This window comes from Somniosus microcephalus, chromosome 17 (assembly GCF_052327205.1).
Source record: "Somniosus microcephalus isolate GS21.2 chromosome 17, FLI_Smic_1.0, whole genome shotgun sequence".
NCBI classification, from domain to species: domain Eukaryota; kingdom Metazoa; phylum Chordata; class Chondrichthyes; order Squaliformes; family Somniosidae; genus Somniosus; species Somniosus microcephalus.
The window spans coordinates 35,873,869-35,889,023 of NC_141003.1; the positions used below are offsets into that span (position 1 = coordinate 35,873,869).

General features: G+C 43.0%; 1 protein-coding gene across 4 annotated transcripts in view; it reads left to right on the forward strand.

Moving 5' to 3' along the window:
• The window catches only part of LOC147105635 (mucin-2-like), a 210,490-nt gene that overhangs the window by 132,418 nt on the left and 62,917 nt on the right, over positions 1-15,155 (forward strand). For all 4 annotated transcript variants that reach the window (XM_086010175.1, XM_086010178.1, XM_086010177.1 and 1 more), the window contains 2 exons: positions 12,146-12,302; positions 12,827-12,952. In XM_086010175.1, the coding sequence (XP_085866301.1) occupies positions 12,146-12,302; positions 12,827-12,952 (283 nt within the window). The remainder of the gene's footprint in view (positions 1-12,145; positions 12,303-12,826; positions 12,953-15,155) is intronic.

A 15,155-nucleotide genomic window follows, 5' to 3' on the forward strand; every position in this document is an offset into this window, starting at 1 on the left:
AGCACAACTGTCAAAATCAATGTGGCCGTGGTCCCTTTAAGGAAATCGGCTGATGACGCGTCATCAAATGACATCCTCAGACCCGCTTCCTGTTTATTGGGCAGGAACCCTGCAGGGCGGGATTAACAAGGCCAATCTATGGAAAATCATTTTCAGAGAGCAGCTGCAGACGGGAACGGGACCGGAACCCGCCAACCAGCTCTCCTGCCATCATCCCACCTCTGCAGGGAAAATCCTGCCCTCAGTCTCTACGAGAGTGCACTTCCACACATTAAACCACTCTCGAAGTTGAGCACGCCCACATATCTTGCCATCGCAGGGATGAAAACTAAAAGATCCTAATGTCATCATTGTAGCAACCAACCTTTATCACATTCCATAAAATCACGTACAAATTAAAAATTCTTGCCAATGTAATTTAACAATCTGATCACCAGCTAGGTCTTTGTATCATTTTTTCTTCATAAATCACTCAAAAAATGTTTTTCAAAAATGTTTAATTTGCATTTTACATCCACCATTTTCTTTTCTCAGTAACTGAAATTTCTAATGTTCAAAATAAGGGATTAAACAAAACAATAATAACCCTGGTTCAATTGGGAGTGTAGAAGGGTGTTCAGGAGCAGCAATCGAAAGAGCTAAGAATGAAAGACCAATCTAGTGAAGCTACAACAGAAACAAAAAAGCAGCAGGGTATAGACAGAGTGAAGTGCTTCCACAGCCTACACATCGGAGCCAAGCTCTGTGGCCCTACCACAGCCATTCATGAATGGTGATGGAAAACCACGTAACTAATTGGGGGAGGAGGTTCCATGGACATTCCCATCCTCAACTATGGTGGAGCAAAGCACATGAGTGCAAAGGATGAGGCTGATGTTTGCAAACGTCTATGGCAAAAAGTGGCAAGTAGATGATCCTACTCTGCCTCTCCCTGAGGTTCCCACCATCATAGATACCATTATCCAACCCATATGGTTCACTCCACTTGACATTAAAAAGTGGCTGCTGGCACTGAACACAGCAAAAGCTATGGACCCTGACAACATCCTGGCTGTAGTGCTGAAGACCTGTGTTCCAGAACCAGCCGCCCTTCGGCCGAACTATTCTAGTGCTGCTATAACATTGATTTCTACACAACAATGTAGAAAATTACCTAGGTGTGTCTAATCCACAAGAAACAGGACAAATCTCATCCAGCCCTAATCTAATGGCCCTATTAGTCCCCTCCCAATCATCAGTAAGGTGAGGGAAGAAATCATCTAGAGTGCCATCAAACAACAACTAGCCCCCCATCCCTCAACCTCCTCATCGACACTCAGTTCAGATTCTAAAAGAATGATTCACTTCCACTTCACTTCCCATCACAAACTTTATCCAGCCTAGGCCACATGTGCTGAATGCCAGAGGAGAGGTCAGAATAACTGCCCTCGACATTAAGGCAACACTTCACTGAGTATGGCACCAAGGAGTTCCAACACGCTGAGATCAGAGGGGGGGTCAGGTGGAAAATGCTCACATTTCTGGAGCCATACCGGATACAAAGTAAGGGTCATGTTTGTTGGAGGCCATTCACTGGAGCCCCAAAACATCTCTAAGAATTCCTCAGTGCAGCGTTTCAATCATCAGGATTGGGTATTAAATATTCCTGGTTATAAAGTGTTCAGGAAAGATAGGGAAGGAAATATAGGAGGCTGTGTGGCAGTATTGGTCAGGAGAATGTTATAGTGTTGTAGAGGGAGAATGGCCTGGAGGGGTCAAGGACAGAATCTATATGGCTAGAGTTAAGAAATATTGGCCCAGAAATTAGGTTCGGGGGCTTGCCGCGCGTGCAAGCCCCCGATGTGCACTCACCCAGCGCGCCGACATCTGAAGCCTGGGCCTGCTTGGAATTCCTGTCACTGGCGCGGTTCAGATGTCAGCGCGCTGTGCTTACCTGATCCAGCGGCGTCGTTAGTTCGATGTGCCGGCTGGGATCAGGTGAGCACTGTGCAGCCAATCAGGGGAGGGGAAACTTCATTCATGAGTTTGATAGTAAGAACTGTCAAACTCATGAAAAGTATGGGTGCCCAAAAGACTAGTTTAACTTTAAATAAAATTTTAAAAAACATTCCAATAATTAAATAAACTGTAAATAACTTTAAAAAAACTATTTTAAACAATTAATCAAATTTTTGAAAAAAATAATTTTTTTAAAAATCGGGTCTAAAACTACACTTACCTTACTGTAAAGTCCTTAAAAACAATAAAGCTGTGGAAAAAATGTTATAATTTTAAGTAATAGACCACTTACCTTAAAGAATGAAGTCCTTGCGTCTCCTTTTTACATTCGTACAAAGGAGAGGCCCTTACACACGCGCAAACTTGTGGAAAAAAAGGAATTTCAGCGCGCACGCATTCGTCCTCTGAACCCCTTGGTTCAGAGGACAGGAAATGCCGGTTTTCCGCGCATGCGCTGTGCATGCTGAAAACTGACACTTCCATCGGGCCCACGCGTGAGTACCCCGTCCGTACTCACGCGTTGGGCCCGGAATTACTGGGCCAATAGAGCTGCCATTACACGACTAGGTGTATTCTATAGACCACCAAATAGTGGGAAAGATATGGAGGAGCAAAGTTGCAGAGAAATTTCAGAGAGATGCAAGAACTATAGTGTAGTAATAATGGGGGACTTTAACTATCCTAATATAGACTGGGATCATAATAATGTTAAGGGCAGAGAAGGAGAAGAATTTCTGAAGTGTGTTCAGGAGAAGTTTCTTGATCAGTATGTTTCCGGCCCGACGAGGGAGGAGGCACTGCTGGATCTGGTTCTGGGGAATGAGGTAGGTCAAATGGAGCAAGTGTCAGTAGGTGAACATTTAGGCAACAGTGATCATAGTATCATAGGTTTAGAGTAGCTATGGAAAAGGACAGGGCGCAATCTAGAGTAAAAATGGTTAACTGGGGGAAGGCCAATTTCAGTGGGATGAGAACAGATCTGGCCTGGGTAAAGTCAAATGAAAGCTTGGCAGGCAAAACTGTAATGGAACAATGGGCTGCCTTTAAAGTGGAAATAATTCAGGTACAGTCGAGGTATGTTTCCACTAGGGGGAAAGGCAGCGCAACTAAAGTCAGAGCTCCCTGGATGGCGAAAAGTGCGCATATGACAGATGTCAGGTTGCAAATACATCTGAGAATCAGGCTGTATATAGAAAGGTCAGAGGAGAAGTGAAAAAGAAAATAAGAGGGGCAAAAAGAGGGTATGAGAATAGAATGGCAGCCAACATAATAGGTAATCCAAAAGTCTTCTGTCGGCATATAAATAGTAAAAGGGTATTAAGAGGAGGGGTGGGCCGATTTGGGACCAAAAATGAGACCTATGCATGGAGGCAGAGGGTATGGCAGAGGTACTAAATGAGTACTTTGCATCTGTCTTCACCAAGGAAGAGGATGCTGCCATAGACACAGTAAAGGAGGAGGTAGTGAAACATAGAAACATAGAAGATAGGATGAAGAAAAGGGGTTTTGGTGGGGTGTGGTTTGATTGCCCCTGGGGTTTGTCTCTGGCCAGTCAGAAGTATCTGAGCTGCTCCAGGCCCCGTGCGGTTTTGAATCACTCCCTTTTCTGGTTCTGACCGCCGGACTTATTTCAGTAGCGATATAGACAAAACGAGACTCGTGGTTGGGTGCAAAGAAGACCAGTATTTATTGAAATAAAGGATAAATTGCTATACAGTAAAATAATTATGAATACAGCACACTTTTACTTAATACAGCACACTTTTACTTAACGGGGAGGAGAAACGGACACATCAAGGGAAAATTGACTAAAATTACAATTTAACAAAATTCCCCTTTAATTCCCACCCCTAATACCTGTCCAGGTTGCCTTGTAATGGGCCAGAAAATCGATGCTCACCAGTGAACGCCTGCTCCGTGCCCCTGCGGTCTGTCTTAGAATCTTCACCGCCCCGAAATAGAGATACCCCAGTAATTCAAAAGTAACTGCTGGTATTCCACTTCTTTGGGTGGGCTGCTGAGCTGTTCCTCTTGTAGGCAGGGCATCGGAGGCAAGGCGGCAGAGAGAGAGAGAGTGGCTTCCTGAGGGGCTATCTTTATACCCCATTGGGAGCCGTTATCTTCGCGCCAAATCTGAATGTATCTGGGCTATACAAAAGGGACCGCTCTGTCCCCATTGACTGTAATGGGTTTGAATGTGTTTCCCATTCGTTTAAACTGGTTTGTGCTCAGTTTAAAATGTCCCACCGATTTCTCAAGTGCTGGACAAACAAATCCTTAAATGTTCAGTCAACAGCACTCAAGTGCTTTGTAAACAATCCATTGTCCTGAGGTCACCGCCCAACCGCAACTGATTGACAGCTTCAAGTGCTTAAGCCCTTGAGTCAACATTATACATAAGAACATAAGAAATAGGAGCAGGAGTAGGCCAATCGGCCCCTCGAGCCTGCTCCGCCATTCAATAAGATCATGGCTGATCTGATCCTAACCGCCAATCTACTATCACGTGGCAGCACGGTGGCATAGTGGTTAGCACTGTTGCCTCACAGCGCCAGGGACCCGGGTTCAAATCCGGCCTCGGGTGACTGTCTGTGTGGAGTTTGCACATTCTCCCCGTGTTTGCATGGGTTTTCTCCGGGTGCTCCGGTTTCCTCCCACAGTCCAAAAATGTGCAGGTTAGGTTGATTGGCCATGATAAAAATTGACCCTTCGTGTTAGGGGGGATTAAATACATGGGGTTACGGGGATAGGGCTTGGGTGGGATGGCTGTCGGTGTAGGGACCGGATGCTAGGGTTTGGATGATCAGCCATGATCTTGTTGAATGGCGGAGCAGGCTCGAAGGGCCGAATGGCCTACTCCTGCTCCTATCTTCTATGTTTCTATGTTTCTATCACAGAACCATCTCCTGAATCTAACAGAATTAGACACACGAAATAGGAGCAGGATCAGGCTACACGGCCCCTGGGCCCGCTCTGCTACCCACAGGGCCATGTCCGATCCGAACATAGACTCATGTCCAAATTCCTGCCCGCTCCCCGTAACCCTTAATTCCCTTTACTTCTAGGAAACTGTCTATTTCTTTTTTAAATTTATGTAATGATGTAGCTTCTACAGCTTTTTGGGGCAGCATATTCCATGGACCTACCACCCTCTGAGTGAAGTAGTTCCTCCTCATCTCAGTTTTGAAAGAGCAGCCCCTTATTCTAAGACTATGCCCCCTAGTTCTAGTTTCACCCATCATCGGGAACATCCTCCCCGCATCCACCCGATCCAACCCCTTCACAATCTTATATGTTTCAATAAGATCGCCTCTCATTCTTCTGAACTCCAATGAGTAGAGTCCCAATCTACTCAACCTCTCCTCATATGTCCATCCCCTCATCCCCGGGATTAACCGAGTGAACCTTCTTTGTACTGACTCGAGAGCAAGTATGTCCTTTCTTAAGTATGGACACCAAAACTGTATGCAGTATTCCAGCTGCGGTCTCACCAATACCTTGTACAACTGAAGCAATATCTCCCTAGCAATGAAAGCCAACATTCCATTGGCCTTCTTAATCACTTGCTGCACCTGCATACTAACCTTTTGAGTTTCGTGCACCAGGACCCCCAGATCCCTTTGTACTTCAGTACTTTCCAGTTTCTTGCCATTAAGATAATAACTTGCTCTACGATTTTTCCTGCCAAAGTGCATAACCTCACACTTTCCAGTATTGTATTCCATCTGCCAAATCTCTGCCCACTTACTTAGCCTGTCTATGTCCCCTTGCAGGTTTTTTATGTCCTCCTCACTCACTACTTTCCCTCCCATCTTAGTATCATCTGCAAACTTTGATATGTTACACTCGGTCCCCTCCTCCAAATTGTTAATATAGATTGTAAAGAGTTGGGGACCCAGCACTGACCCCTGCGGAACACCACTAGTTACTGATTGCCAGTCTGAGAATGAACCATTTATCCCAACTCTCTGCCTTCTGTTAGATAGCCAATCCTCTATCCATGCCAGAATATTACCCCCAATCCCGTGATTTTTTATCTTAAGCAATAATCTTTTGTGTGGCACCTTGTCAAATGCCTTTTGGAAGTCTAAATACACTACGTCCACTGGTTCCCCTTTATCCACCCTATATGTTACTTCCTCAAAGAACTCCAGCAAATTTGTCAAACATGACTTCCCCTTCATAAAATCATGCTGACTTTGTCCCATTAAATTATGATTATCCAAATGTCCTGTTACTGTCTCCTTAATAATGGACTCCAAAATTTTACCTACCACAGATTTTAGGCTGTTTCCAGCCTTCTGTCTACTGCCCTTTTTAAATAAGGGTGTTACATTAGCAGTTTTCCAGTCTGCTGGGACCTTTGCTGAGTCCAGGGAGTTTTGGAAAATTATTACCAATGCATCCACAATCCCTACCGCCACTTCCCTCAAGACCCTAGGATGTAAGCCATCAGGTCCAGGTGATTTATCCGCCTTGAGTCCCATTATTTTACCGAGTACCACTTCCTTAGTGATTTTGATCGTGTTTAGCTCCTCCCCCCTATAGCCCCCTGTTTGTCCAGTGTTGGGATATTCTTGGTGTCCTCTACTGTAAAGACTGATACAAAATATTCATTCAGTGTTTTTGCCATCTCCATATTTCCCACCATTAATTTCCCGGTCTCATCCTCTAAGGGACCAACATTTACTTTAGCCACCCTTTTTCTTTTTATATAACTATAAAAACTCTTACTATCTGTTTTTATATTTTTGGCTAATTTACTTTCATAATCTATCTTCCCTTTCTTAATCAATCTTTTTGTTATTTTTTGCTGTCTTTTAAAGTTTTCCCAATCCTCTATCCTCCCACTAGATTTGGCTACCTTATATGCCCTTGTTTTTAGTCGAATACTATCCTTAATTTCTTTACTTAACCATGGATGGCTGTCTTTTCTTTTACACCCTTTCCTTCTCAGTGGAATATATTTTTTTTGGAAGTTGTAAAATAACTCCTTAAATGTACACCACTGATCATGCATCGTCTTACCCTTTAATCTATTTTCCCAATCCACTCTACTCAATTCCGCTCTCATACCTTCATAGTCTCCTTTATTCAAGCTTAGCACGCTTGTTTGAGATCCAACCTTCTCACCCTCTAATTGAATATGGAATTCAACCATGTTATGGTCACTCATTCCAAGGGGATCCTTTACTAGGACATTTTTAATTAATCCTGTCTCGTTACACAGGACCAGATCTAAGGTTGCTTGCCCCCTGGTCGGTTCAGTTACATACTGCTCAAGAAACCCATCCCTAATACACTCAATGAACTCATCCTCAAGGCAGCCCTGCCCAATTTGATTTGTCCAATTAATATGATAGTTAAAATCCCCCATAATTATAGATGTTCCCTTATTACAAGCCTCAACTATTTCCTGATTGATACTCCGTCCAACAGAGTTGCAACTGTTCGGAGGCCTATAGACTACGCCCACTGGTGTTTTTTCCCCTTATTATTCCTTATCTCCACCCAAACTGTTTCATTATCCTGATGTTTTGACCCAATATCATTTCTCTGTATTACAGTGATTCCTTCCTTTATTAACATAGCCACCCCACCTCCCCTTCCTTCGTGCCTGACCTTCCTGATCGTTAAATAACCTGGTATGTTTAATTCCCAGGCATTGTCACCCTGCAGCCATGTTTCTGTAATGGCCACAAGATCATACCCATATGTAGTTATTTGTGCCAATAACTCGTCTATTTTGTTACGAATGCTACGTGCATTCAGATAGAAAACTTTCAAATATGTTTTGTGACACTTAGTTCCTGCTTTTGCCCTTTTTATTACTTTACCTTTTACTCCATACCTTCTGCCCCTTCCTGACACGCTCTGGTTTTTAATTTCCCCACTGCTACCTAAGTCTATGACCTTCTCTGTTGTCATTTTTATTATTTGCTCTCTAGGGACCTCCCCCCCACTAGTTAGTTTAAAGCCCTCTCTACAGCCCTAGTTATATGATCCGCCAGGACTCCAGTCTGAGCACTGGCCAAGTGAAGCCCGTCCCAACGGAACAGCTCCCTCCTGCCCCAGTACTGGTGCCAGTGTCCCAGGAAGCAAAACCCATTTCTCCCACATCAATCTTTGAGCCACGCATTTAACTCTCTAATTTTATTTGTCCTAGCCAAATTCACTCGTGGCTCAGGTAATAATCCAGAGATTATTACCCTTGAGGTTCTGTTTTTTAATTTGACCCCTAGCTGCTCATACTCCTGTAACAGAACCGGCTTCCTAGTCCTATCTACGTCGTTTGTACCAACATGGACCACGACAACTGGATCCACCCCCTCCCACTGCAAGTTTCTTTCCAGCCCAGAGGAGATGTCCTTAACCCTGGCACCAGGTAGGCAACAGAGCCTTCGGGACTCTCGCTCTCGGCTGCAGAGAACTCTATCTATCCCCCTAATAATACTATCCCCTACCACTACAACATTTCTATTTACTCCCCCCTCTTGAATGGCCCCCCGTTCCACGGTGCTGTGGCCAGGTTGCTCATCCTCCCTGCAGTCCCTGCTCCTGTCCCCACAGGGAGTAAGAACCTCGAACCTGTTGGACAAGAGCAAGAGCTGCGGCTCCTCCAGCTCTACCTCCTGGATCCCCGTACCTACTTCACTCGTAGTCACACCGTCCTGTCCCTGACCATGGGCTACATCTGAATTAATTAACTTCATAGGTGTGACCACCTCCTGATACACAGAGTCCAGGTACTTCTCCCCCTCCCTGATGTGTCGCAGTGTCTGAAGCTCAGACTCCAGCTCATCAACACAGAGCTGGAGTGCCTGTAGCAGCAGACACTTGTCACAGACGTAATCACCGTGAGCCTCAATGGGGTTCACCGGCTCCCACATCTCGCAACAGTAACACATCACCTGCTCCATTCTATGTAATTAATTAAATTTTTTATTGTTAGTTATGGACACCCTCTGCCTGATTTTAGATGCTCGTATCCCCTTTAATTAATTGGATTTAAATTAAATCAATCCCTCTAGTTACACCAGTTAAATGGTTTACCAACAGTCACTCTGCACCAGAAAGGCCTTATTAACTACAACCCACAGAGTTAAAGTTTGAAAAGAGCACCTAACACCCCACTTACCCTAACTCACACTTACCCAAACTCACAGCGCTCTTTGATGACTCGCACTCAGTGCTTGCTCGCACTAAGACTGGTCTTTTTATACTGTTTGTTTGTTTACAGCCAAATGAGTCACCCCTGCTGATTGGTTAGAAAACTGGTTTCCACTGCCTGCTGTGCCAATTTGCCAACATTGTAGAGAGCTCGTGTAAACAAACAATCCTTTTGTTCCTCTGTTGAACTTCCTAAACCGCAGTTGATTGACAGTTTTAAGTACCTCAAGTACTTCAGCCAGTGATGGGAGATGTTCAGACAGGCTGTCTTTGTCTTCTGCCACGAGGCCTGGCAGCCATTTTTGATGCCCTGGGTTTTTAAGGTACATTCCAACCAGGTTTTCTTTTAATCAAATAATCTTCGGGGGCTGCAGAAATTTTCTGAAATTTTGCAAAACCTTACAAGGAGCAGGAGTAGGCCATTCGGCCCCTTGAGCCTGCTCTGCCATTCAACGCGATCATGGCTGATCATCCAAGTTCAATACCCGGTACCTGCTTTCTACCCATACCCCATAGAAACAGAGAAGATATGTGATAGGATAAAAATTGATAAAGAGGAGGTATTAGAAAGGCTGGCTGTACGTAAAGTAGATAAATCACCAGGAGCAGATGGGATGCATCCTAGAATGCTGAGGAAATTGAGGGAGGTAATCGCAGAGGTACTGGCCATAGTATTCAAATCCTCCTTAGATACGGGTGTGGTGCCAGAGGACTGGAGAATTGCAAATGTTACACCATTGTTCAAAAAAGGGTGTAAAGATAAACCCAGCAACTACAGGCAAGTCAGTTTAACCTTGGTAATGGGGAAGCTTTTAGAAACAGTAATCAGGGACAGAATTAACAGTCACTTGGACAAGTGTGGACTAATTAAGGAAAGCCAGCACGGATTTGTTAAAGGCAAATGGTGTTTAACTAACTTGATTGAGTTTTTTGATAAGGTAATAGAGAGGGTTGATGAGGGTAATGCAGTTGACGTAATGTACATGGATTTCCAAAAGGATTTCGACAAAGTGCCACATAATAGGCTTGCCAGCAAAGTTGATGTCCATGGAATAAAAGGGACTGTGGCAGCATGGATAAGGAATTGACTAAGTGATAAGAAACAGAGAGTAGTGGTGAATGGTTGTCTTTCGGACTGGAGGAAGGTATACAGTGGTGTTCCCCAGGGGTCGGTTCTAGGACCACTGCTTTTCTTGATATATATTAATGACTTGGTCGTGGGTGTACAGGGCACAATTTCAAAATTTGCAGATGACACAAAACTTGGAAGTATAGTGAGGACGATAGCGATAGACTTCAGAAGGACATAGATAGGCTGGTGAAATTGGCGGCCACATGTCAGATGAAATTTAACGCAGAAAAGTGTGAAGTGATACATTTTGGTAGAAAGAATGAGGAGAGAAATGGTACAATCCTGAAGGGTGTGCACGAACAGAGACCTGGGGGGTATGTGTGTACAAATCGTTGAAGGTGGCAGGGCAGGTTGAGAAAGCCGTTAAAATGGCTTACAGGATACTGGGTTTCGTAAATAGAGGTATAGTGTACAAAAGTGTGGAAATTATGATGAACCTGTATAAAACACTGGTTTGGCCCCAACTGGAGTACTGTGTCCAATTCTGGGCACCACATTTTAGGAAGGATGTGAAGGCCTTAGAGAGGGTGCAGAAAAGTCTTACGAGAATGATTCCAGGAATGAGGGACTTCAGTTATGTTGATAGACTGGAGGAGCTGGGGTTGTTCTCCTTGGAGCAGAGAAGATTGAGAGGAGATTTGGTAGAGGTGTTCAAAATCATGAGGGTCTGGACAGAGTAGATAGAGGGAAACTGTTCCCATTGGCAGAAGGGTCGAGAACCAGAGGACACAGATTTAAGGTGATTGGCAAATGAACCAAAGACGATGTAACAGAAAACTTTTTTACGCAGCGAGTGGTGAAGATCTGGAATGCATTGCCTGAAAGGGTGGTGGAGACAGATTCAATCACAGCTTTCAAAAGGGAGTTGGATAAGTATCTGAAGGAAAGAAATTTGCAGGGCTACAGGAAAGGGTGGGGGAGTGGAACGAGCTGAAGTGCTCTTGCAGGGAGCCGGCACAGGTGGACGGGCCGAATGGCCGCCTTCCGTGCTGTAACCATTCCATGATTCTATGATCATCTGCTGCTTCCTCAATTACCTTCTCTGCTTCATATCATCAAGAGTAAGGCTGTTCATTGGCCCAGTGTTCCTCTCCATTCACAACCCCTGATAATGAAGCAGCCTATGCCAGCCTATAACAGGACCTGAATTACATCCAGGTTTGGACTGAGCAGTGACAGGTATCATTTGTGCTACATACAAGCCAGGCAGTGACCATCACCAACAAAAAAAGCTCCAGCCATCTCCCTCTAACCTTCAACAGCACCACCATTGTTGAACCCTCCAGCAGCAACATTGACCAGAATCTTAAGTGAACCAGTCATACCAACAACATAGTGATAAAAGCAGGGCAGAGGGTGGGATATAAATCTCCCACGCTTGCAAGTGGTTAATGCTTGGAGTGTAGTGTAACGGGTTTGCTACTTCAACTGAACTGGTATTTCTCATTAAGGACCTGCAATTGTCTCTTAAGGACTTTGTTCAGTTGTTGGGGATGGTGTGGGGATTTGGGGGTTGAATTGAGGCTGAGATCAGACAAATTCCTCTGTGCTCCGTGTGTAGTGTTTTGTGATTTTGGATGTTGAGATATACCACAGCAAGGAATCAAACCATCATGAGGAGAGGGGACAGAAAGTGTTACTGTTGGATGGTGCATTACTAACTTATTCCACTTGTATGAAAGACCTCATAATTTGTTCACAGGAAGGGTGCTACTCATAAATTGAGTCTTTCACTTGTAAAATAAACATAGTAGTCAACATTCTGGTTGTTTGATTGAAGTATTGTAAAACCTCTTCCAAAATGTTAATGTCTTTTCTGACACTGTGTTGTGCCACCTTTATCAGGTTAACCCAGAACCATACTATGCTGCTTGTATGCAAGAAGCTTGTGCCTGTGATAAGGAGGGAAAATATCTGGGTTTCTGTACCGCTGTAGCAGTGTATGCAGAAGCTTGTAACAAAGCTGGTGTTTGTATTCGCTGGAGAACCCCCGAACGATGCCGTAAGTCTAAATTATTGGTTTCATTAGAAATATTAATTGAAACTTCTCAGTAAATGCAGGAGAGTTTGTTGGGTCATCTTAAAGTTGCAGGATTTAGCAAAGATTAGTGTTTATGGGTGAAAATAATAGGTAAAGTGGCAACTTTCTGATATTTAGTTTTACATTACAGCCTTAATTACTTTTTAAGAATCCTTCTTTCAATTGCTATCTTTGCCATTTTCTCACCTCTTTACTACTTTGCTTGGGCCTGGAATGCTGAATGGTCTGAATCACAGACTTCTGGGTAGTAGCCTTCAGTGATGCGTTACATTAGCTGGTACACAGACCTTGTAAGGTCGATCTGTCTGCCCTGATGAACTGCACCATGAGATAATCCATCTGGCAATCGTAGCAAGGTTTTGGAGTTGTGATAATTATTTCCAATCTATTTCAACAATATTTGGACTTTTATGTGAACTGTTCCCTTTGGCTGTTGAACCAATTACTGGTGATTACATATGAACTATTTCCATTTTACATTGCAGCGGTATATTGTGACTATTATAACAGCCCCGGCGAATGCAGCTGGCACTATCAGCCATGTGGAACATTAAAGGCAAAAACATGCTCGGACCATACAATTCGAAAAAAGCTCTCTGCAGTTCTTGAAGGTGGTACTATTACATAATTCTACTATAGTTTTGGTATGCCAGAAGGCATTTCTCTATTTGTTTTCTTCATGTATATTTTAATATTAAGCAAGTGAAGAGTCCTTCTTTCTGTTGCCACTAATGATTCAGTGCACTACCTGGTGTAGTGATGAGTCACACCCATCAAGATTCCAGATTCAGTTTCTTGTTATGTTGTGTGACTAGGTCAGATCAGCAGTGGGAGGATGTGAGAGTACAGCATTGATCTCAATCTCCCTGGGCTAGTGAGTAGAAAAACCATCCAGGGTTTCCACTCCTGATCATTACCTGCTGGCTTTTTCTTTGTTCTTGGAATGTGGGTGACAACTGGCACGGCACTATTTATTGCCAATCCCTACTTGCCCTGACTGCATTAAGAGTTAATCATGTACTGTGGGACTAGACTCACACGTAGGCCAGACTTGGGTCGCGGTCTCAGGTTCCCTTCCCAGAAGGATATTAGTGAACCAGTTAAGTTTTGCCCCAAAAAATCGTGTGTGGACGGCAGGTGAGGATAGGATCGGACTTAACTGTGATGTCCCCTTACAGTGAAAGAACCTGCTAATACTCAGTATCTCGGATTACAGATGACTGGCCACTTGAGAGAGGTAACTGAGGGTAACTGTGAAATTGTGTCCCAGCAAAAGCCATTACCTTCAGAAGAGGGAGGAAGAAAATTGTAGAAAAGAAACTACATAATTTGGGGTTCAAATACATTTGAGTGAATGTGTACACAATGATTGAGGTTAGCCGTAACTAGTAAGACGTTGATTTTATTTGGGAATCTGTAGTACAATGGGAAGTTTGTGTGAATGTCTGTTGTATTTACGCTAATTTGTGACACTTTATCTAAATATTTATGACAATTTTCTTGAATATATACATCAAATATCATGAAATGTGTCAGAAGAGATAAGTTATGGTTTGGCACATAAGAATAAAAAGACACATCAGTCTATCACAACTAATCCTATTATAAGAGCTATCCTTATTTTTAAATGATTCAGATAAGGAACATGTTGTTAATCTCTCATTAGTATACAAAAGGTATTATTAGTTTGTTGTTTTGATGATAACACATTTGTACCTTAGTTTTCATGATAACACTTTACTGCTATATTATTACATCATTTTCTAATTTCTTAGACATTGCACCCCACACTTTCTCCTATTTGCCACAATATTTTCCTTGTTAAGCATGCTTTTTGAAGTTCATTTTAGGATTTTTTAAAGATCTATTCATAAATATTTCTATGAACCAAGTGTCAAAAATCTTCATAAATACAACAGAAGTTCATACAAACTCCTATCTTAAATTTTCCAAGATAAGTATTACCTCTTGTTATTTTATTCTTCAAAACTCAACCTATTTTTACCAGTACCCTTATAGATTTTGTAACAGCAGCACAGTATAGTATAGCTTTATAGTAAACAAACATCAGGAATTAATTGTCTGCAGAACAAGTATTCACAGTGCTGAAATTTCAGGTTGTCTACTTTTATTAAATTAGTTCAATGAAAAGTAGATTTATTTTGTGGTGACTCTAAATTCATGTTTATAGTGAATGATTTAAGCATATGCACAAGATAAATTATACAAACAATTTACTACTGTAGTCACTTAACGTCTGAATACCACCTGAATGAAAGATAAATCTGTCATATTTTAATTCTGACAATATTTTACACACATTAATTTGTATATGTTATTGATATTGACCATAATTCTGTTTAAAGCACTACCGGGTCCTGCTCTCCGTCACTGAAACCGTCCATTATTCTAAGATCATCCAGGACCGCAAAAATAACACCAGGCTCCTCTTCACCACCACTAACCATCTTCTCAGACCACCCTCCCCTGCCTCCTCCTCCCTCACCTCCAACAATAAATGTGAGGAGCTCATGGACTTCTTTGTCAAAAAAATTGACACCATCTGTTCAACTGCTTCTGCTTTCAATTCCCTCCTTTCCCCTAGCCCACCAGACCTTACTTCCCTCTCCATTTCCCCCCTGCCCTAACCCTAAATTTACATATTTCTCTAATTTCTCTCCTGTCTCCCCTCTTGCCCTTTCAAAGCTCATCTTGTCAATGAGACCGACCTTCTGCTCTCTCGATCTTATTCCTACTAAATTTCTGACAACCCAACTTTCCTTCCTGGCTCTCATTTTAGTGGATATTGTTAGC